At 46.4% G+C, this 24642-nt stretch overlaps 1 protein-coding gene across 6 annotated transcripts in view; it reads left to right on the top strand.

Annotated features, from left to right (window-relative positions):
- Positions 1-24642, top strand: part of LOC146184434 (uncharacterized) — a 237256-nt gene that overhangs the window by 79622 nt on the left and 132992 nt on the right. For all 6 annotated transcript variants that reach the window (XR_014708867.1, XM_084609389.1, XM_084609390.1 and 3 more), the window contains 5 exons: positions 4485-4641; positions 8074-8228; positions 12656-12745; positions 21953-22057; positions 22460-22600. Coding sequence is in view for 5 of the 6 variants with exons in the window: in XM_084609389.1 (XP_084465515.1) it covers positions 4485-4641; positions 8074-8228; positions 12656-12745; positions 21953-22057; positions 22460-22600 (648 nt within the window). In the remaining variant the exon portion in view is untranslated. The remainder of the gene's footprint in view (positions 1-4484; positions 4642-8073; positions 8229-12655; positions 12746-21952; positions 22058-22459; positions 22601-24642) is intronic.

Here is a 24642-nt window from a genome sequence, read left to right as displayed (position 1 = left end):
TGGCAGAAGACTGGTCCAGCGCAAGAACAGTTGGTGTGAGTGCAGCCAAGTGAGCGGGCTGGGAAGGGGAAGTTTCGTCAGCGGTGAGAATAGAATCCATGAGCTCAATGGTGCCTAGGCATTCACCGCGACGCAGGGATATGGGAAATGAGAACAAATTAGAATTCCAGAAGCGCGGTGAGGCCAGCTGATATAAAAAGTACGGCATAAGGCTGGGGAAGATTTTTGCGGTTTAGGAACATTGGCGAAGGTGTGAAAAGGACATCGGTACTGCGAGAAAAGGCACAAGCGGAGGGCAGAAGAACGAAAGAGCACGCAGGGAGGTCAATATCTTCGGCAACGACGACTTTGGGAAAAAAAAAAAAACATTCGGCGACGGCTCGTCAAGCGCAAAAACCTCCAGTTCGGCACGAGAACAGTTTATCACCGCTATATGACGCGACAGGAAATCCCAGTGCAACATAAGATCATGCGAGCAGGAAGGCCAAACAACAAATTCTATTGCGTACACAACTTCTTGAATGACGACTCGTGCTGTGCTCACCGCTATAGGCTCTATAGGCTGGGGATTTACCGTGCACAGCGAGAATCCTGAGATTAGTGTCGTCACTTTGCGCAATGAACGGCAAAGACTTGCAGCCATGACAGAAACAGCAGCACCAGTGTCAACGATAGCCATTACGACTACGCCCTCAACAGAAACTTCAAGCAGATTGGCGGGAGATACGTGAGGCATTTGACAGTTCGCTCGTTGCGCAGTTCTCGCCTCAGGAATTGCGGCATTCAGTTTTCCGCTTGCGCAAGATTGGAACGCCGTCGCAGAGGAGATAGAGAACGGCGACGCGGCAAGGTTGAGCGCCGAGGAGAAAAGGTGGCACGGTCATCCGCGACGAAACTTGCAAAGGGGTCACCACCCGCGTACTGATTTCGGGGCGGCTGCCAGGAAGCTGACATTCGGCGCGGTAGGAAATCATCGTGAGTGCGATTTCGGCAGTACCGGTAGATATGGCCTGCAAATCCGCAGGAATAACAGGTGGGACGGTTATCACTGGTTTGCCATGGATCGCGGCGCTGCGGACGAGGTGGAATAAAAGCCTGGGGTGCTTGAAGAAATTCCTGTACAGGCTTTGGAGGCGTAGCGTAGACCAAAGGGTAGCTAGGTGGCCGTGGTCTGGCAGCGACGGCAGCGTACGTCAGCGGTGCGACAGGAGCGGGTATCATTGGTGAAGCGACCGGAACGTCGGCGTATGCGAGGGGCTGAACTGCTGGCGCGGGCTGGGGCATGGGCGCTGGCGGAGGGACAGACGGAAGGGCCTCCGCCAGGCGGTCGGCGATGACCTGCCGAAGAGGCGCCAAAGTTTGGGACAGCTCGCAGTTCTGGCGAGCCACCTCCTCCCGGATGAAATCTCTGAGCTTCTGCAGCAGCATGGAGCTCCCAGATGCAGAGGAGAGACCAGAAAGTGATTCGACCGGCGCAGGAGGTGGTCGAGTGATGAGGCGCTGCTTGTGTAACTCATCGTAGCTTTGGCAAAGGTTGACAACTTGGGCAGCAGTTGTCAAATCGCGGGATGTTAACATTTGAAATGCGTCATGTTCGATGCCCTTCAGGATCTGTTTTATCTTGTCTTTCTCGGACATCTGCGCGTTGACGCGACTGCACAGATGGACCACATCTTCAATGTAGCTTGCAAATATTTCGCCAGGGCGCTGTTGTCGCTCTTGCAGGCGTTGTTCGACGCGGAGCTTTCGTACAGCAGGACGACCAAAGACGGTTGTAAGATTGGCCTTGAATGAGTGCCAAGTCGTGATATCGGCTTCGTGGTTACGATACCACAAGTTGGCGACGCCGGTCAAATAAAAGATACCGTTTGTTAACTTTGTGGCGTCGTCCCACTTATATGAGCTCCCTCGCTCGTACGAAGTGAGCCAGTCATCGCAGTCAGTGCCGTCAGTCCCGCAGAAGAGCGCAGGGTCTCGCTGGCATAAGGAGCCAGAGCAGACAAACGGCGGGTTCATTGGGGGGGGGCGGGGGATGTTCGTCGTCAGCCATACGAGTTACCGGGATCGTGCGGGTGCGAAGCTCCAGCGTGAGGCAAGGATATCAGGTCGCACCTCCACCAAATGTAGAAGTACGTCGAGGACAGCGTCTAGGTCGGCGGGGAAGCTGGGCGATCAAGACCAACACAATCTGCGCGATGGCAATTCCACACTTCTTCGTCTTCGTCAGCGTTCAGCGAAGGGGCCCATCTTCTTCACATCAGCGCAATTATGTACGTATAAGACACGTATTCTGCACTGGTGGTCAAGTTATGGCGTGACAGAGTGCTACTACTCGTCCGTGCTTCATGAATGCGAAGGAGAATTGGGATAAAATGATTAGGGCAAATTGGATCCTGCCGCTAACAACTTGTAGATTCTGTAAGAATATCCTGCTCTAACGACAACTCTGAAGCAAGCCCTTAGACAACAAAATGTAAGGAAAGCATACAATAAAGTTGCCTTTCATTTTTCAAGGTTGCTTAAGAGCTGGTTCTTTTGAAACGTGGTGTCGCTATCAGTCGTCACCATCGCGGTCATCCATCGTCCGTCGAAAGAATCTGAGAAGTTTTAAATAAAGATGAAGAGCTGTGGGACGCTCTAAAATAAAGCCAAAATTGAATAGCAGGTTCCTCTAATGGGTGTATTTCAGAAAATATAAATATGCCATGAAAATAAATTTGTCGTCATTTGGGTTCAGCCCTGTGCATACCAAGTAACGCATAAGCCACGGAGTGTGTTGTGTATAGTAAATGAATTGTAGTCGTACTATCTTAGGGAACATATCGCGCTAACTGGTACGGCAAAACGTAACTCGAACAGAACAATTGAAAGATGAAGTTCGTATCAATTAGCGCAATATAACCACTATGATACACCACCAACTAGCTTCCCTTTTGCGATGTTGAATTACTGTGTCTGGGATGCGTAGGGACGTAAAGTGATAATTTTAATACGTTAAATAGCTAAAACAAAAAAACACTGAGGAAATTTGCGGAATGAAAAGGCGGCGTTAATATTGCCATCACGGTAACTCTTCAGGATAACCTTATGCATCCTCCTAATTTTTATTATGCTTATCTGGCGAAATATATAAGAATGTAATCGTATTAGTTCTGGGCGAATATTAATTACAAATTAGAAGTAAAAATAACTTCCCCCTCGAATATTGATACAGGACCCCTTAATTTTGTGTACAGTGCTTTAGCAACTCAGTTACGGGGACGGCAGGGGTATTCACGTCTCATTTGTGCTAATCACGCGAGTATTTACCAGCTGGTTCCTCGTCCATATGGGGCACGTATTGGGAGTTGTGCACTTGGAGTTCATGGGATCGGATACAACCGGCGGCACGTGAGTGATTTCGAGGGGGCTCTTGCAAGAGAAACGGAGACATGAAAGAGAGAGAAGAACGGTAACTGCCGAATGAAAAAAATGGAAGCGAAAGGACGTGCTCGACAAATCGGTCATGCATACCCAGCTGTCCGTCGATTTGAGCAGGCGGCTAGATGTTGTTTCTGAATTTAATCTTTGGCGATAACTTTCTCTAAAGGCAACAAATACGCGAGTGTTTCCTCGACAAGCTTGTAGTTATTCCTATCGCCGTAAATGTTCCCCATTTCCCCTTACCGACCCTGACTCGCCTTGGGACATTAAACCCCATAACCCAAGGCTAACAAATGTTTCGCGGCATTCTTAACTGCTGCCTGCCAGCAAAAGGCATAATTTTGCTGCGCTTCGGCAGAATGGATCATTCTTTAACTAGTTCCGCAATCGTACCTTACAATAATCCACACTTATCTTACAACTAAAAAAAGATGTACATGAAAGCAGGCTTGGTGGTTACTGTTAATGCACAATCTGAAATACTAACTTCATATAGGTGTGCTGGGGGGTTCGCTAAAGAACTGCTCAAAGTTCCTTTCACAGAGCTTTTACGCTTGTGCTCTGAACGTCATTGGCGTGAGTGCTGTCAGCGAAGCAATGTAAGCAGGATGGACCTATTAGATCAAGTCATGGAAGCCTCCGTGTAGCGCTGTCGCTTACTCATTAGTGTCACCAAAGAGGTCGGAGGTGAGGAGCACTCATACCGAGAGCCAGGCAAGAGAAAGCGCCAAGGCAGCCCGATAGAGCCAGCTCAACGTGGTCGTCTTTCAAGTCTACGTTTAGGTGAATTCACAGTGGACAGTCGCGCTCAGAGACGCAAAAGTGCTGTTATTGAAATTTTGTGCTGCATGAGATTGAAATATGTAGATTCGTCAAGGTGAAGAGACCTAATACATTCTTTATGCTCTTTTTTGTTTACATGAACCTGATCTCTCGCGTAAGCATTTCGCGCGAGACGACGCAGCGCACAGAGCATAAGCACTTTGCTGTAGCCAAGACTTGGTTCCGGTTTAAACAGATTTCAGTGTTAAGTCAATGTTTTCTTGCTTTCTTCGTTCCAGACTTCGACACCTACCGTTTCACGGGGAATCCGATAAACGTCACTTCGCTTGAACCCATTCAATTCATTGGCAACAAATTTGCCACTTACGCGGGAAGAATCCAAGCAGCCCTTAAAAGCACAGACGTGGATGGCTGGAGCTACGCCGGAATGACAGCGCAAGTTATTTCAATCACCTTCCCGTAGCTTGAAGCAAAACCGTGGCTCTTTTGCAAAAGAGCAACACATTTAACGCTCATTCACGGAAAGGCCTGCTGTACACAGTGGGTTGCTTTGCATGTTCCTCAAGCGTTGTTTCTCAAATGGAATGTCCGCAAGGCGAATTTCTAGGTCCGCAAAACTAATCCCCCCCCCCCCCCTCTTCTTTCCAAAGAAGGGTTTCGCGATAGCCCTGGTCTCTCCAGACGCAGTTGCAAGGCTGTTAAAAGCTGACTTCAGTTTCTCGAAGCAAAAGAAACGCGAGAGGAGTGAGGAAACGGACAGCGCGCGAGAGAGTTAGGGAGAGACAGAGCGTCTACGGCGTTTGTTGCCGGAATCGGCGAAACTCGAGCTCTGGCTGCAATGCACTGTGTCTCGGGTATCCGACTAGCGAGCGGCGCAGTTTTCGGAGGAGTCGATGCATACCAGTGCCGGAGTGTCACCTCTTACACGTGTTTTCTGCAGGCAGTCGTCCGTTGCCTTACCAAACGCGCGTTTTTTGGAGTCCAGTTCAGACTTGAATCAATCACAAGTACACGACCCATTCCCCGGAGCTATGCCAGCAGTCCACACAAGATCGCCCTTATCCTCCCTCTGGAGTTCACCACCACTACTTCTGGTTCACAAAGGATTCTCGACGCATTTATGTGTGCGAACCACTGAAATATAGAGAATGCATTCCTGTACGCAATGTGGCACTTTCCTGTTGCATTGCTCCTGTGGGTACTCTTCGCCTGCTCCTTCACGACTCATCACGCATGAATACTGTGCCTGCTTTAAATGTTTAGAGGGTTAATGCTTTCACCTAATTCTGTCTGCGGACCGGTGCAAAGACGAGGAGAAAAGCGGAAAGGAGTGGCGGTGTATGTTAGACACGGAGAAAAGAGCACGACCTGCTGCGCAAGGGAATTTATGCAAAAACGCTGGAAAAGGGTAGCATATCCCATCTCTGTGGTCATGAATACATTGTACTGTGTGACGCAATCAGTAGTTTACCATAGTCGGTTTGGCCGAAAAAGCGCGAAACATATTGCCAGTACTGTTATGGCCACGTATTTGCTCAGTGGTTAGGGCACTCGGCTGCTGGGCGCAAGAATGCGGGATCGAATCCCGGCCGCGGCGGCCGCTTTTCGGTGGAGGCGAACAGCAGGGCGCCCGCGTGCTGTGCGGTGTCAATGCACGTTAAAGAACCCCAGGGGGTCAAAATTTCCGGAGCCTTGCACTACGGCGTCTCCCATAGCCTGTCGCTTTGGAACGTTAAACCCCATAAACTAAACTAAACAAAACTAAGCTGATTTCAAATTAAAATTGCAGTTCAGCATTCGTTCAAACCGATAGGCTCAGGTAATTTCTTCAACGAGAATAAACAGCGTCAAAGCCATTCAAGCGGATTGGGTTAACACAGGAACCATATAGCGCTTGCATCACGTTCCAGAGCTTGCTGACACAAAAGAGATTTCAAACTGTGGTACATCTAAACATTGAAAGGTTTCATTCACCAAATTCTGCTGTTTAGACCCCAAAATATCCAGCCTTATTTCGCCAGTAACGTTCACTAATTATGTGTTGTCGATGCTACATTGGCGGGGACACTCGGAGTCTAAGATAATTCACCCTGTGAAATCACGAGCACTTTTCCCAATTGACAGCACAAATGTTTTGCTTCGCAGGAGGCTTCTACTTATTTAACAACATTTAATGTTTTAACGTCTGAGAGTTAGCTGAGACATACAGGTGTCCCAGATAAGATATGTACCAATGCTTAAACAGTTAAATATTAAGGCGAAAGCCTTTAACGGCTCATGCTGTCGTGGACAAAGTGTGTCCCGCTTTTTCAGCGTTATGATTGGCCGAGGCGGGATGCGTCCCTGCCATCTGCAATGCCACACTTGAATGCGCGCCAAGGAACGCCACGCGACAGGAGCGATGGTGTACCTTCCAAAGCCACACTTGGTGGAGAAAGTGTGACAGATACTGCGCTTTTCCTTTCCTGTAAACCAATTCTAATTATATATAACACTGCAACAAACGCCGATAAAAGACAATAAGAGGCAAATGATAGGAGAGAAAAGGTAGGCTTTCTCCATTCTCCTCTTAAGAGACATCTAAGAGGCCCTCTAATTTTTATTCCAGGTAGACCACAGAAAGAAGTTGTATACAGCTGTCAGCCGTTTTGCGCTCTACGGGCAGTTCTTGCTTTAGAAATGTCTAATTAGTTAATTATGGTATTTTTCTAATTTCCCTAATATTGGCTTTAGAAAATAAATGTGATTTGAAATGTTGGAGAGTACCTTCTGAAACCATATTTCCTTTACTTGCGATAATAAAAGTCGCACGTGTATCTTTTTTCAGAACTCCAAAGAAAATCCGCGAAATTTAAAAACATTCACTTCACAATCGCATTTGCGCGATACAATTGGGCTCGCCATGATTGTGCTACTATCAACCGTGGTTTGTGTTAAATTTTTAGCGCCGCACCTTTCCAACGAGGAGGAAGAAGATACCGAGCCAGCGGGAGGAAGAAGACGAAAAAAGAAAGCGTGAGCTCGTGAGCGAGAAGATGGTTGAGTCGCCATCTTGAGAACGCGAACTTTCTTTCTAGACACCGTCCCAGACCTCATTTCTTTGGGTGCGTGCTCGTGGCCCATTTTTGAACAGTTTGTGTGAGAAAAATCAGCTGCGGCCGTGGCTTCATTGCCCAGTAGGCAGCAGCAGGTCGATATGCCGGCTGTGGTTTCTTCGTCAGCGTGAGATAATTGGCACATGTGACCGTAAAAATTGCAGCGATCGCGGTGCGATGGCTGAGCGGGCTATAGCCATCGCTAATTTACCAGGCTAACGCTTGAATATGGTCATCGAGCAACGGCAGCAGGTGGTTTTTAGTTCACTCAATCCACGGTTGAGAGCAGTACAATCGTGGCGCACGAATGTGCTTGTCATGTGATGGTTTTTGTATTTCGTGGGCTTTTTTGGAGCTCGGAAAATAGATACACGTGCGAATTTCTTCCATCGACTTTTCCCAATACTGCGCCGCTTACACGTCGGGCACCCGAGACTCTTTGCATTGCAGCCCCATCCTGAAGTGCAGCTAAAGCTAGCGTTTCACCGATGTTGACAAACAAATGCAGTGTTCTCGCTCTCTGGAGCACGTTTTCGCTTTCCGCACTCATTTCGCCTTTCATTCCTTTGAGAAACTAAAGTCGGCCTAAAACTTCGTGCTTTTAACCTTTCAAAATGGTTATAGCAAGACCAGAACTATGATTCGACATTTTGTTTTTTTGTGGGTGTGGGTTTCATAAACCACCATTTGAGAATTATTGATAGAAGGTACTGTTGTGACCTTCTCTTTCCTCAGGATTCCTAAAAATATATATATATATTTTTCATTTCAGAAAAGACAACAATCCGATAGTGGTTTCTGTTTTTCTTTACTACAAAAAGCCGGAGCTTCTCTCTATCGCCCAAGTCCCGAGAAGGCAGTATGACATCGCCAATGCAAGCTCGGCTCTGCAGAGCCTGCTGACCGAGGTCGAGATTACTGATGTCTGTAAGTAGTCTCTTTACTTGGTACTTAGAAGCAGATCAATAATAATCCTACGCAGGAATTTCAATGCTTACATCAAGTGCAGAGTGTTCAAATAGGCCCTATCTTTACAAGCGCGTTGACGAAGCGTGCGAGGCCTAATATATGTACTTCAGTTAAGCTGGTAGGTTCATCGTCAGTGACCCTTGAGAACGAATGGTGACGCAGCAATCGATAAAAAGTATAATTGTTCATGATTACTTTTTCAAGTATTTTCGATGTCCTTGGCGCCCATTGTGGAGGGGCATTGCTGAAATCACATTGCATGTCTTTAAATCTGGTTAATCAGTTGCGCTACGCCCTCCACCCTCGCCTTTACCATCAGTTTCCTTCTCTTTCTGCGGACTTCAAGAAGAATAATTAGAACCGCACTCATGGCAAATAGGTAATATTGTGCTATCTCATTTTTTGCAACCAAACATCAAAACAATCTACATTTAGGAAATGGATGGTGATGATCTTGATTATGACTCCGAAGCAGTTAGGTTAGAATCTGTAATGATTGGTTTGGGTTGTTGTATGAGATTTAACGTCCCAAAGCGACTGAGGCTATGAAAGACGCCTTTGTGGAGGACTCCGGAAATCTCGATCATCTGGGCTTCTTTAACGTGCACTGAAATCGCACAGCACACAGGCGTCTTGCTTTTCGCCTCCATCGAAAAGCTGCCGCCGAGGCCGGGATTCGATACCGGATCCTTGGGAACAGTAGTCGAGCGCCGTAACTACTGCGCCACCACGGCGGGTGCGTAATGAGTAACTTGCTAGATAAGGTGAGCTTGAGTCCGAGTTGCTCATTGAGACGGTAAAATATGTTGTTTCTCCATTAGTCTATTTCAATACTAAAACCACAGCATGAATTAAATGTATCACGTGAATATGTTTTTTTTTTTCTAGCGCGCCTTACCATGCAGCGGGAGGCGCTGACTGCCGCATCACTGAGAGCATCAACTTCAGGCGTTTCAGAAGGCGCGAACTTGGTTGTAAACCGTTCAATCGTGTAGCAGTAGATGTTTGATCCTCCTGCTCGGCTATACTGGAAAATGTTTGGTGCTTATGAATTGAAAAAAAAAATCTATCCAGTTACAAGCCGGCTTCCGAGACATGTAGTACTGCCGGCTGAATGTTTTAAAATCACTGAGGGAGCAATGCAGGTCGGTGAATTGCTCGCCATGCATGATCGCGTTTATCTCGTACTCTTAATCTTCTCCCCCCTACAGAGCAAACTTTTTCTGTATCCTACGCGAGCCGCAACTAACGTTTGTCTATTTTTCCTTGCGCCACTCATTCGGCCGCCCACAGCGATATTCTTTTTTTCTCACGTTGAATTCCATTGGCGGATCGCGAGCGCTAGGCAGGGTCACCAACGGAGCGCATCGCTTCGGCGTACATCCTTTTCCCAATATTTGCCATTGGAATGCGTTCCCAACCGCGGAAGCATACTCCGTTATGGACGTAAGCCAATCAGCGCGCACACCGGCCGTCGCCTTTTCTCTGTTGCGACCACATTTTGGCAGCGGTTGGCAAAACATGCGTATCTAATGGTGTGAATCTTTACGTTTCTGATCAAGCACAATCAGATGTTGGATCGAAGCTAACATCCGGTTTTGAAGCGGCAGAGGTGCCGTTTGAAAAAGCTTCCGACGCCTAGCTCAGCGCGACGGCATCTCAAGTGAAGAGAACGAAAGTTTTGCCTATACCTGGAGCAATTCAGGAGCTCGCACGTTATAGTGGAAATAACGTAAAGAATGCTTAGAAACATTGTTCTTGTGCCGGTTGGGATGCGGAACCATTTACACGGTCCAAATGCCAAAACAATACGCTTCGAATGTCGACATTGTCATGGCAGGCTGCCGGGTTTCGTTATCTTGCTGCCGCCGACGTGTGCAGGAACAACGTTGAGAATCATGCATACAGCTCACTTGACGTGCTTTGTAAGGTTATTCTGAAAGAAAAGCTTACGACAGATTAGTTATTCATCTTATGCTGTAGTAGCTTCTTTTGCGACCGGTAGCGTCGTTGCGACGCCTGCGCACTGCAATTGGTCTGATGCTGGTGCTTGCCGGTGGCGTCCACTCCTTGCTCGATTTCGATGCAGTTCGCCACACAAAGTTTTTACCGCTATGATTTTGCAGTGAAAGTTAACTCCTTGAAAGCCGGCAAACATGCGTAGCTTTCATGTCATCCACAGCTGCTCGGATACAGTGACGAGGAAGCGAAATTGCTTCGGTTGTGGCAGGACACAGAAGCGGAAACATGAGACGCGACATAAGAGCCTCCGGCCAAATCCCCCAATTTCGGCGGAGCAAATATCGTCACTCCACTGAGCGATCCGAGATCCACACATGATACCAATCTTCCATTGGAACAGACAGCTCTTGTTGCCATTCTGCCATTAAAATACAACTGTCCCAAACGAACCAGAAAAACTTGATACCGATCTGCCATTGGAATTCAACGTCAGTTTCTGTAGGCTAATCTTGTAGTGTGACCGAAACGGCTAAATGGTGTATCTTCGCCTTTTGGGGTATTGTGCACATGCGCCGTTCTCAGTGGATCCCACACACGTCACTCGTTCATAAGTGCCACCCCGGCCTGTTCCGGTGACATTGCTCTCTTTTGCATGTAACGTGTGAGCGAACAGAAACTTTTCTAGAAAAGATGATGGCAGAGATAATAACGGCGCACATCAATGATTTCATTGTTTCATGCAATCAGAAATTGTATACGCAGTTTTGACCAAAGTCGTTTGTCTTTATGAGCTGTTCAGCCAGGTATGGCGAGAAATAGTTCTATTCGTGCAAATTACAAGAAGCACTGGCGCCATACCGGCCACCCTTTTTCGTTCACCTGCAATATTAAAAAATATACCTCCCAAAAATGAAACGTTCGAGACGTTCAGCGGGAAATTTGGAGAGCGAAGAAATTTGACAAATACGCTGCGCTACTTGATCACCACAGAAAACACTGAATTCAAGTTGGCCTTGCTATCCCGTTCGGTAACATTGAAGCTAGATTTAATATGCACGGATTCTTACTGCACTAAAAAAATACCCACAAATCAAACACAGGTGTCAGTCACCTTCAGTTTTCGCATGCAGACTGCAGTACCTCAAGCAGCGCTATAAGATATATTCTGTACTGCTATGATGGAACTGCCTTTGCTTGAAGCCGGAGATCATGAAAGTCTTGTTGCACTTCAAAGCACCAGTTGAATCATGTGCCTCATTTTCTCTGCAATGCAATTAAAAAGAACAGCTGTGGGTGACTTTACCTTTCCATTTTATCTCTATGGTGATTACCTTTAATGCGCTTACCCCTCCTAATATCATTTGTAAATGAAGTGTTTAAAAAGCTTTTAGGCTAACGTACGATGTTGGCAGACATTTTAAGTCTCTTGAACAGAACCAACGTGCAAAGCCGAAACGGTTGACGTTGAAATAGTGTTCGCACAACCTTATGACCCTGAGGTGGCTCATTTATCTCTTGCATTTACAGGCTTTGGATAATTGGGTGCACACTTCTTCAGCTTCGAACCATTGTTTCGACTCGGCATTGCAAGGGCGTACAAGTGATAGGGTCGTATCACTGGTGATGTTTTCGCTCCGTTTCACGGCACGGAACTCGGCACTTTCACCTCCTGGTCCTGTGCGTTCGCTGCGATATCCGCGCAATTTGTTTTCTTTGTACGCATCTGGCACAATCTATTCCACTGTAGCTAGCATGATTAAGTAATCCCAAGATGAGCTGCGCAAGGCTGGCGCATTGGCTTTGTCAAAACCCCCCGGCGGATCGCATATGTTGCTCGTTATGTGTGCCCAGAATTTTAGATATATTGAAGATGAAACAAACTCTCCTCTCCAAATTTTAATAGCCAGGACCTCCTTATAAGTTAGCACGCCTTGCTAACCAGGCGCCACTAAGTGCTCGCTCAAGGTGATGCGGTTGATGCTGTGGCGCACTTGTCGCTCCCTACTAAACACTTGCACGTATCGGTCACTTGATGCGACTTCATAATATCGACGATGTAAACCAGCCCATCGTTCTACTAATACCTTGCCTTATTGAACATTTCACATGGGCTGATCCGACAATTGAGCGTCTTCATGTTTACCAAGGATTTTGCATCATCATGTAGGCGCGCTGAACTTTAAATCAAGACGATTCACTAACACAAGACAAGACTGGTACGTGCGCGCAGGTACCAGTCTTGTCTTGTGTTAGTGAATCGTCTTGAGTTAAAGTTCAGCGCGCCTGTATGGTGATGGAAAACCAACTAGCCGCCATTGCAGCATTGCTTACCAAGAATTTACCGCACCTGCCATAAAAGCGCCTTTAAAATAGACCCGATAGTATTGCGAACTTTCACATGTGCCTGTTTTTTTTTCGCCCAGTGCACTGCGAAGAGACCAGCCAAGGAAGCTTCGCTTTCTACCGCACAGGTCGAGTCGGTCTCATAGAGTCGTCCCCGCTGTGCATTACAGGTAAGTTTTGTTAGGAAAGTGGTGCACCTTTTTCTATGCGTTGCTCTTTTAACTTCGTGGCCCACGGTATAGGCATCACCACTTTGCTAAACGGTATTCATTTTGAGCACGAATCACCAGCTGCTTGCATTCACTAACGTGGCTTAACCTAAATAGACAAACGCAACAAATACAATACGAAGGAGCATGCTAACTATTCCGTTGTACGCAGGTATTGCCCGCATTTAAGGCAGCGATAGGACGGACATCAATAACTATTTTTATGGCTCGTTTGTGGCAGCCCCTACAGGAATGACAATGTCAATTAAAGCGCTTCGCCACTGCGCTTTTTACTTTTGCGCTGTTTCCGTTGCTTCCACCTCGAGTGTCCGTCCGCTGAAAATTCCGCTCAATTTTTCCGCTCAAAATACCACGCTTATGGGCATTATTATTCCATGACCCTAGTGCTAGAACCTACCGTCAGCGATTTTGCCGATGTTTTTTTTTTTTTGTATAATCCTCCTTGGCATAGAAAAAAAAGGTATTAACCACCTCAAGGCCGCGAGTGAGTTGCTATTCCTCGGCTCGCGTGCATATTATCTTCCCTGGCTACAAGGATATCGCCGAAGAAAGCTTTTTCGCTCTGTGGTTCTGAAATCATCTTCACCAACTTTCGTCCTTGGGCCGTGGATCCATAACACATTACTATTGCATCGCACTCTTAAGGTGGTTATAGTGCTTTGTCCGGAAGGTCATGATTTTGCCCATCTTTCTGTTTGGTTTACGGAGTTTAGTCGGAAAGCGACCCAGGCTGTGAGAGACGCCGTAGTGTAGGGCTGCTGACATTTCGACCGCATGGGGCCCTTTAACGTGCAGTGACAGCGCACAGCACATGGGCGTCTAGTTTGCAGCCTCCCCCGAAAAGCAGCCGCCGAGGCCGGTAATCGATCCCACATTCTTGGACACAGTAGTCTAGCGCCCTAACCACTGCACCATTCAGGTGGGGCCGATCTTTCTGTGAAACCTGCTTGATGCTGGAAACCCAGCCTCGAACCGAAACCCAAGAGAAACGCTAGGATTCACCGCAACTCATTTGCATTTGACTGAGCAAGGCGCCCGTGTGCTGTGCGATGTCAGTGCACGTTAAAGGGAGACCAAAAATGCTATGAAAATCTAATAAACTACATTTGGTGACACTGTCGCCGCATATCCGGAAGCAAAAAATCGAATAATTCCTGAGATATTGCGATAAGAAGTTGAGGTTTTTCTCTTGTTCCCGCCGGTCGAATTCGAACTGTTTCCTCCGACTACGTAGTCGGGGTAGAGTGACGCACACTATGATGTAAGCGGAGACTGCGTGATTGCTAGCGAGCCGGCGCGGCCCGTGGCGTCTCATCCCTCAGGGGCCAGCATGGCAACAGCGTATTGGCAATCGACCATCGGCTCACATTATGTGACGGCCACAGCCAAAATAAATAAAACGATTAATAGAGTAATTTACCGAGCGATGGGCCCATAAAGGAAGAAAAAAAAACACAGAGCGCGTGCAATGCACAATACATGTTTCTCAAGCTTTTGAGTTCCTTATTGCACTGCGTATAAACAAACCGAGCCCTCGGCCATCGAAACGCTTCCCGAAATGTTTACATACAAATAAGATTTAGTTACCAGAAAAATAGTGTCCTCGCTTCTGCGCTTGCCAGTTTTGAAGCTTCGTCGCACTTTTTTCCTTCTTATACTACAGCTCCGTGTTCAGGGAAAATTATTCCACAGTAGCAGAGCATGACCGAACAGCCGGCGCCCCTAAATTTGCCAGCGCTGTGAAATTCCACATGTTATAATGGTTCCAGTACACAATATAGTGCGCATAGGCATCCAGAACATTAGTTGCTAGTCGTGAGAGCAGGCAGCATGCTCCGATGGTCGAGAAGTTGCAATTTTTGACCAGCACCAATGGCCTGTACAGCTCGAAACATGTTCCATTATAAATGCGGCCATGACATAATATGCAGAAATATTTCCCAGCTCCTACGCCGCGCCTCAGGGAGCAAGCAGTTGTTTGTTCGAATCCCGCTGGTGGTGGCGTTTTTTTTTTCTACAAATCATTTTTTTTTTTACATTTTTAATGCATTCGTGGTGCTTCGTTATTTTTTGTTGTTACTTTTTACCCAAGGCCCTTTTTTTCGCCGGGCGACGAGCGCAATATATCGACGCTTTCCTTGGTATGAGCGGCAAGTATGCCGTTTTGTTTACGATGCCTGCAAACAGCACTTTGAAGGACTTGTTGACGCAGTATGTGGGTCAGATGTACCATAATTTAGTGAACAATTGAATGATAATGCGCTTTTTCTTTGGCACTTAGCATATATATATATGCTTTTCGTGGCGTACGTAGCTGCAGTCGAACGGTAAGTCAGGGTTAAGCGAGCTCGCAGTCGGAGCGGCGACGGCGGCGATATGTTGGCTCAGAAGTGTGAACGAAGGAGCGTGTCGGCGGCAGCGGATTTCGCTCGCTCGCGCCTTCGAATGCTCAAATCTGAACGAGCCAGGCGCATCTGCTGCTCCAAGCTCGTAATTCAGGCCCTGCAGGTCCAAACATGAAACTATCCGAGCACCCACGAAAAGCCTGAGTCGGAACTTAACCGAAACTGAAGAGAGCGCCTGCGGCGCCTCCAAGTATATTTTTGTATTTGCCTTGCAACGTTTACGTTGTCTTTTCGCCGTCGTTGACGTATGATAAAAGCGTGTTATCATATTCGAGACAAAACCTACGACCGCATTCAAACGGGCAACGTAATTTGCATTTGTCAGCCTCCGGGACCTTAGCGCGTCACGTGATTTGTAGTTGCGAGTTTCGGCTGTGGCGCCGATACCTGTATTTCTTTTCTTAATCTTTACTTCCTTATAACAGCTGTGTTTTCAGTAAGAGCGAATTTTTTGTAATCAGGTATTGTCATTCTATCGATGTAAGCCCACATCAGTTATCTCTTTAGTGTCCCTTTAAAGAACCCCAGGGGGTCGAAATTTCCGGCGTCCTCCACTACGGCGTCTCTCGTAGCCTGAGTCGTTTTGGGACGTTAAACTCCACAAACCAAACAAAACAAAAGTAAACAAAGCAAGATTTTTCGTTCTACAATTGTTCAAGCTTTGGGTAATGGAAACTGCCATTCGAGGTATGTGCGAACCAGTAATAGACGCCAATACCCTTCCACTTGGACAAATATTCATTTCTTAACTCCAGCGCACAAGGCAAGATTTTAATTTTAACGTAAAAGCATGCTCCGTTTACTTATGTCCGCACCTGTACAAGCTGCTTCTCCTTTCCAAGGCGGTCAACTTGCGTAACCGAATTCAAACAAAAGGCTTTTGTGAAAAGACGTAGAGGCACTGCGTAGAAATCCAGGTGGCAGCACTTGCCGCCAACAAGCAGCGCCGCCCGGTGGGGCCGCAAAATCGTGACGCCGGAGTCGCGATCGCCTGAGTCCGACTCGTATCCGATGAAGGCGACAGCGGTAAGTTTCCGGGGCCATCCCGTGAGCTTCAAAGGATGACGCTAGGTTCATAAGTTAGGTGCAACCTTGGAACAAGTCACGTCTGGGTGCCAAGCCCGCTTCCTATCAGACAACGACACGTTGTCAGACTTTCCAGTTAGGGGGTGGCGGCTTGCTTTAACCGGAGTGACATTGCGTTGAAAAAGCAGTGCGGGAGGCGGCGAAGGGACACAAGACAGAGTCGTATACGGCAAACTGCTGTACCGTTACCGTCAAGCAATTAATCAGGAGAAGCAGGGAAGACTTGGGAAGAAGCACAGTTCGGAAAACAAGAGACACAAAGCAACAGTACAGACAATATAATGAACAAAGTAAACAAAATAGGCTGGTGGCTGGCGAAACACCACAAAAGAGCGACGGCCGAGCGGGATGGCTTTTCTCTTCGTGAGTGGTTTGGACTCTCCCCCCCCCCCCCCCTTTCATTTAAGCTATTCTTCGCTAAACCCATCTTCACCTGGTTCAAAACATTTTGGGAGCATTGCTCGTTCACTGGTCACCTATCTTTAACACTGTCGTTTCCCCGTCCCTGGTAAATTTTCGGCCTCTCTTACCTCTGTGTCTTTAGAAGAGCAACAGACGGGCGACAGAGTTCGGAAGATGTTCAGAGGGAGGAGATCTTTTAAGCAGCTCAAAAAGAGACCTAGCGGAGGAGCTGAACGGAGAGGGTGTGGATGAAAAAAAAAAGGAACAAACGCCAAGGGAAGAGAAGTGAATGAAAAGTAGCACGAGGGAAAATTCGCAAGATAAATAGCAGAGGAATGCTAAGCACACAAGACAGATAAGAAAACGGCACATTTGAAAATGCCAAGATGCCTGTTGATTGCTCCCGCTACTTTGAACTGGCGTCAATTTGTGCTATATGTGCACAGTGACCCGCTTGATAAATGTAAACAAAATCATGTTGAAGTAGAATAAATCACCAACTGCGTCGCTGCGAACCACCAGACGCCTTTGTGATTCATGATGCGGGCGATTTCATTCTGTATTGCTGTCCACTTGAGAGCTGAAAAGAGGAGATCACAGGGGATTGAGTAGATTGATTTTTTCAGGTAGGCACAAAAATAACTAATTGAAGTAGTTATAGTGCACCTTCATTTCCTCCTCTGGGAAGGATGCCTTCCTGGTAATCCGAAGTGAGAATTCCCAAGACGCAGCAGAAATGTTATCATTGCCTGACATGATTGTCTGCTAACCGTTCATCCGTATGAGAATGATCGAGCGTCCGTAGCACTTTCCTTTGTAGAGTTGTTGAGGGACGCTGCTCCTGTACTGGTGTAATGGTTAGGGCACTCGACTGTTGCGCCCGAGAATGCGGGATCCAAACCGGCCGTGGCGGCTGATTTTCAGTGAAGACAAAAAACGAGGTGCCCGTGTGCTGTGCGTTGTCAGTGCACGTTAAAGAACCCCAGGTGGTCTAAATTTCCGGAGCCCTCAACTAGGACGTCCCTCATAGCCTGAACCGCTTTGGGAAATTAAGCCCCTGAACAGCACCAAATCATCAAGTGCGTGCTATTGTAAACTGCAACGCATCAGTTCAAGTGTGACCACAAAATGCCGCCAATACAAAGAGGAATTTACGACGTTCATCCGGGCAGCACTGCAGAGTCTGTGTTGACAGGCGGGCTCGCGTCTCCAGTACGGTCTTCTTTTTCCGACCCGAGGAGTGTTTGCCTCGAGATGGAATTGCTCCTACAGCGAGGCAATTTGTTTTTCTTGAGAGGCAGTACATGGGAAGACGTGGATGAGGCTATTGACTGTCCCAGCGATGTTGGCGTTACAACTGCGATATTTATTCGGTGAACTGATCATATTAGCACTTGAGGTTAGGCGGCTATATTAGCTGTATGTTAAACTCTTACATCCCGTTGATCCTGAAGCGTCATCATTTAGTTCTTTTGTTTCAGAGAACGCGGCGTTGTTAGAGTGGAATGATAACGTTCTGCCCTTAAGTGTACGAATCGCTTTACGCGTCGGAGTGCGCTCAAAGTACCGAGTTGGCTTGCTCGTAACTAACAACGCAACAAAGCGCCTATCGTAGAAGGGAAATAAAATGCAAATCCTTCGTAGCTGGGAGGAGTTTGACGTGGGGAAGCCAGTATAGCAATAGTCTCTGACGGAATGCTTAAAAAATGCGAGGGTTTAAGCATGGCTTGAATCTAGTGATAGAGCTAAAGCTATGAGTGTTGCAGCAAATTTTTCTGCGGACACTTGAATTTATTGTACCGCGGTCACAACGTTCGAACAAACCTTCTGTCCTAGCAACCCGCTGTTGTCGTTTGCCTCTACCAACTACCGAGTTACCTGTGTTTTTCTCTTTTTTTTTCTTCTTCTTCTTCTATACCACGTGACAGTTGTTAGGCAACCGTCATGTGGCACGGCACCACAAGGACGGATTGAAAATCTAACGCAATGTAGATTTCGCTACAAACCAGCAGGGGGGGAGTCGTCAGCCCAACTTTATAGTTAACATTGCGCTAATTGGCCAGGTGAGTGAACTGTCAACTAATATCCGCATCAGTGCATATGGTGCCATCTGCATCTCGGCTTCTGGTTCGATGCGCCCACAACTACGTGCGAGATTAAAACGAGCTGTTTCATTGCCATGGATGTACCTACGGCGTCTGGGTTTGCTTTTAGCGGCAGAAAAGTGTGGAGTGATTGCATTTACGGGAAAATGCGTTAGCCGTTACCCGTTTACTCTTCATGGTGTAGTGATACCGTACGCCTCCAATCACAGATCCTTGGGAGTAATTATTGACGGCAGACAATCATGGTTGAAACATTTTAATATGGTGAAGAAAAGGCTAATCAATTTTGCCAGGCTCTTCGTTTCATAGCTGGCATCAAATGGTAGATCGCATTCGATGCAAGCTATGAAACGAAGAACATGGCCAACCTGAGCGCTCCTTACTAAGGCTTCACGAGACTGTGTGTTGGCTACATCCGGTACAGTCTCTTAGTACTCTCAAATACCAGCATTTTCTGCTTGCGGACTTTAGAAATCATGCAAGCGCAGCACTGAAAATATGCCTTGGACTGCCCAGATGCACCTCTAACAAAGCCACAATTGAAGAGGCACATGCTCGCCCAATATTCATATACTTGTCACACGAACAACTTCGTATGAAAAAGAACTGAACAATGGTAAATGGGGTACGCCTCAGTTCGCAGATGAGCCAACGTTTCGACAAGTGGAACGTGCAAACCATCTTCTTCCTTTTGTTCTACTTGAACCACTTCGTGTATAATTCAGAGCACTTAACGACACCGCTTTCACTCACTGAGAAAGGTTCAAAGCGAGCGGTCGGACTGCAGTTTTATAAGTGCACTCCGCTGCCATCAGTCGCAAGTACCAACAGGATATACCCCCCATATCGTCCCGCCCAAACATCATGGGTGATGGATGAACCTTTGGTGCACCTTCGTGTTCCCTGGATACTAAAGAAATCAGTAGTGCCACTTAGTGGTCTCAAACAACCTACTCTGGCACACATCTGGTCAGAATATCCTGATTATGTTCACGTTCACACTGACGGATCAGGCATCCGCTGCAGCTGTGGTAATACCCGCTCAGAAAACAACTTTACATTTGCTTTTGAGGCATAATTCTACGTCAACCGCTGCTGAACTTGTAGCCCTTCACGAATCTATTAGCTACGTATGTGGGGAAACGCCTAAAAATTGTTTATAATCACGAACTCAAAGACTGCATTGCAAATTTTTGATATTTTCTTACGCCACACCGCCTAAAAGCCTCTGGCACTAAACATTATGGAGCTCCTTACATCTACTCAACTGCAAGGCCACAAGATAATGTTTCAATAGATCCCTGGCCATTGCGGGCCTAATGGAAATGAACGCGCAGATGTTGAAGCAAAACGTGCAATCAGCAATAGCCTCCAAACAGCTGTGTCTTTTTCAAGATCGGATACGACGTGTATTCCAATGAACGGTATGAAGAAGGCTGCAGAAGCTTAATGGGCCCAACCAGACTCCCGACACGTTCATCTAAGAAGGTTCGATCGAAGATTGAAATTTCAAGTTCTGCGTGAAATTCCGCGCCATCATGCATGCTACATAAACTGCGTTTAAGCGTGGATTGCAAACGCAGGTACATGCATTTAATTGGACACTTGGACTGCCCAGAATGTTAAACTTGTGGCATCCCCGACACTGGGCACAATATATTATTGATGTGCTCAGTGTATGCGCGCAAAAGAAATAAGGTAGCCGCTTCCTTGAAGCGTTTGGACAAGAGACCTGTATCGGACGAACTGACTGCTGCGCGCTTGGCAGGACAAAGGGAAGGGCGTCCAGGCAGTGCGGCCTCTGCCGTTTTTCGTGTCCCACAGGACTCGAATCGCGCTTATAAAGCAAACTGCCTAGCCTGTATATTTTTTTATCTGTCTTCTCCCACATCGTCACCCATCATGCCCCTCTTTCTTGTCCCCTTCCTCAGTGCAGAGCAGCAGGCCAAATTTTGTTCTTCCGACCAAAATATCTGCCTTTCCTTTCAATCAGTCCATCTACCTATTTATCTTTTGCCATTCACAGAGCAGGAAAAGATGAGGGAGAAACATAGTCAAGCGTTCCTTGGAGTGGGGTGCAATCAACTTGGAGAAGGATGAGTTTTGTAGTCTAGCTGAAGTTTCTCTGTGGTTGGGGTTCTCCATCGCTGAGCCTTTCGGGCAGCATCGAAAGGGGCAGCGGCGGCAGCACTTCGATGCAGATAGCACGAAACGGGAAGTGCCTGCGTATCGCACGGTGCCAGTGCAGGAACACAGGATGTGAAATACTACCAAAGCCTTTCACTACGGCGTTCTTCAGAGCTGATGTCGCTTTGGGACGTTAAACCTCAAGTACAAATGCTTATGTTGTAGAGGAGCTCTGCGGGCCAAAAGGGAAATCACCGTGGAGGATTTTAAATTAATCTCGATCTTTAAAGTCTTCCAACAAACTTCAGAAAGAAAACATTCTGCCCTAAAGATGTGAACGTCTAAAATATAGTTTCCTCTTTCTTTTCCCGTGAAGGTGTGACATTTGTTTTCATGATCGTTCGTTTTGTTTACTTAAATATACAGTTTAGGATGCACTGTACAATGCACATGGGGAAACGACGAAATAATGTCGTACAATTTTGAACAATGAACCCCCCTCCTTTCAAAGAATTCGTTCGTAACGAATATTTGAGTGCGGCAGACCACCGTTCCCAGATGTAGCAATTCTTGAAAATTTGATGGCAGCCTAAGCGTCGGAGACTTCAAACTCATGAAACATGGAAAGCATTTACGTGAACCATGGGACGAAGTGTCAGACTAAACCTTCCCTTTTTCTTCATGCAAAAAATTCTGCAGACTTGGGTAAAAAAGATTTTTGCAATATTTTAGAGCAAAATGTTGCTATCCATCGTGATTCATTTATGGACGGAAGACAGTGGCAGATATATTGCAGAATGTTATTACTCAAATTAGGATATGTTATGAATGAACTACCACGCATAAAAGAAAATTGCAGTTCCTCTTCACAACAGTATTTTTTTCAGCCTTCAGTTTCCCCGTATTTGGTTTTGAGCCATGAAACCAAAGCACACACGCAAATTAAAGCGCCTACTTACCCCAGACTAGCTTTGTGAATGTGGGTTTTTGAATTTCCTCCGTACACTTTTGTTTACTTTCAGAATCTCGTCATCTTGTTCCTCGCATGTGCAACATCAATTTCAAGTCAAAACCAACCTGGGAAGGGTACAATGAGTCGGCATGCACAATAACAGCACAAACGTCAGGTGAGCTTGGCATGTGTGTAAGCCTGAATTTAATTATTTATCATCATTACTCTGACTATAATCACTGGAAGCCAAATGCCTCTCACATATCCCTCCAATTAATACGGTCCTGTGCCAGCGGCATTCAAATGACCGTTGTGACCTTTCAAGCTTTCCTTCCCTTGGAATCTAAAGTGGTATTCTTAGCGACGATCGGTTGTACATGTCCTACCTATTGTTATGCCTTCTTCACGATTTCTACTATAATATCAGTAACTTTAGTTTGTTCCCTGACCATGCTGAGCTTAAATAACAGTATTAAGATACAGCGTAGCGAAAAAGCTGCTTCACTGAAGGGCCCTAGCGAAAAATTCTGATTGCCCAATTGCACACATTGTGGCACATGGTATGTAATCCTTGCAGCCTTTGACTTCAGCACCGACAGTCATCCCCTCATCTGCGGCCCTGGAGACTGCTACATGAGACGCGTGAGTGGCACCTGGTCCGAAGCCTGGCGCGCCTGCAACGATATGCGCAGCTACCTTGCTAGTGATGGCCCTGGCAGTGAGTATAATGCTCTGCACTATGCACTGAGTAGTACACGACTTGTACTGCATTGTGCATATTTAGGTGTTTTTATTTATTATTAATATTATTATTTACAAGATACTGCCGGCTCTAGACTTATGACTGGTAGTGAACATAGTGATAACATGTGAACAACATTAGCTCAAAAAAGCTGCAAAGTAGGTTAACAAAGTGCAGCAATAAACTACCAATAGAAGTAATTTCGCTGGAAACGGGTGGGGAAAATAAAATAATGCTATAGCAAAATCAATCATTTTTTGACGCTCGCAAGTTGTTCAGAACATTCCAGAAATATGCAAAATAGAAAAGGAGAGATGGAGTAAAGACATCAGACAGTAAAACAATGCGAACGAAAAGTAAGCCGCGACACAGATAAGATGCAGAAACAACTGCACTTTCACACTGACATGCTGAAATACATTGCGCATGCCCGATCCTTTCAGCAGAATACAAAATCTGTGGAGGATAACGACGAGCAAGCAAACGAAGGAAAGGTCTTGCGTATAATGCCGCAACTGTAACAGTATCCGGTCTAAATGCCGTGCAGACTGCATTTAGACTGCTGCGGCAATCCCGGGAGCAGGTTGGGGAATTGAAAGTGAATGAAGGTTAAACTGGCCTCTAAAAAAACGCATACACTATAAGCCGGCGTGCCATGAACTGCAGAAGACAACCCGCGGAGAAGAGGCGACGCATCGTCGCCGGATTGTATCCCGTCAAAAGGGATTTCGCTACTCCCAACAGACCACCGCGCCGCTGCATTGAAACCCCGTCCAGCAGTGCAGCCAGAGCTCGAGTTTCACCGATGCCAGCATAAATAAACGCGGTAGACGCTCTTTCTCTCTCTCTTTCTCTCAAGCGCGCATCCGCTTCCGAACTCTTCTCGCGTTTATTTCTAATTGAGCCCTAAATTCAGCTTTCAACTTCCTTGATTTTAACCATGTAAAACTATAAATCAACGCGAGAGCTGCCGTGCCACCTATGTTTTCCTTCTTGTAGGGTGCAGGTTTCGCGAAGCCCCCTTTGAGAAGCACGGCCTTATCTTAATCAATCCTTGCGCTGCTTTGTTTTGCTTTATTATGCTGATTCCTTCCAATAAGTGGCTTCTCCGGTGTTAGACTTTATTTCCTTATATAGATGATTTAGTTACTGCCCACTTTACTACTGCTGCTCTGTGTGATTGAAAGTTTGTAACGTATTCTTTTGTAAGCTACATTATTGCACTTTACTCCCATGACACTGTGTCTGCAGCTTTGTAATATGCGAATTAGCATCAATATGCATTTTGTGTTGACTGTTCAACGCCTGCCTTTTCTGGTATAATTGCCTATTGTATTGACAGAACGCCAAAATAAAGAGAAAATAAATAAAACATTTCGCGCGGCGCCACCAGATGCAATTTCAAAGTTAAGAGCGTTAGGTACTCAGGATGAAAGAAACCTGGTTGGCTCAATCCTCAGCATAAGGTCAGAACACATTGGGTTGCAAAAGCAGGCGGTCGACGACTTGCTGATCATGTTTGCTATAGTATGAGTTTACATATGCTGCTTTTGGTTTTTATAATGCTTATTCAATGCATGATTTTATATTCACTTCTGAAGGAAGTATATCAGAGTTGCAGTTTACCAGTTACTCATCAACGAAGTGGAAGCTTGGGCCCTACGAAACAATTTTGGTGAGAGAACGCGGAAAGCGGTAGAAAACGGATAGCTCAGAGATAAGGGGACACATCAGCAGCAATATTGATTTAGGAGTAAATGCACATGCGATGCAACAAGAAAAAAAATGAGCAGAAAATGCATTTCATTTGGAGAGCGGAAAACATCCGGTCTGTTGAAGCATCAGAGCGTCATGAAAAGGAACGCAACAGCGAATATTTAGGCGGGAAGTTTTGGAGGGTAAAACAGGATAGGCGTTTTTGAAGAGCCTGTGTTGGGCAGTGGACTTAAAAACAGCTGATGAATGCTTGCAGGTAGTCCTTATTTTGTTGAACTTCACAAATCTGGCTTTGGCTACGG

The sequence above is a fragment of the Amblyomma maculatum genome, chromosome 7 (assembly GCF_055883805.1).
Source record: "Amblyomma maculatum isolate TAMU_Amacu chromosome 7, ASM5588380v1, whole genome shotgun sequence".
NCBI classification, from domain to species: domain Eukaryota; kingdom Metazoa; phylum Arthropoda; class Arachnida; order Ixodida; family Ixodidae; genus Amblyomma; species Amblyomma maculatum.
This window is presented reverse-complemented; position numbering and strand designations above follow the sequence as displayed.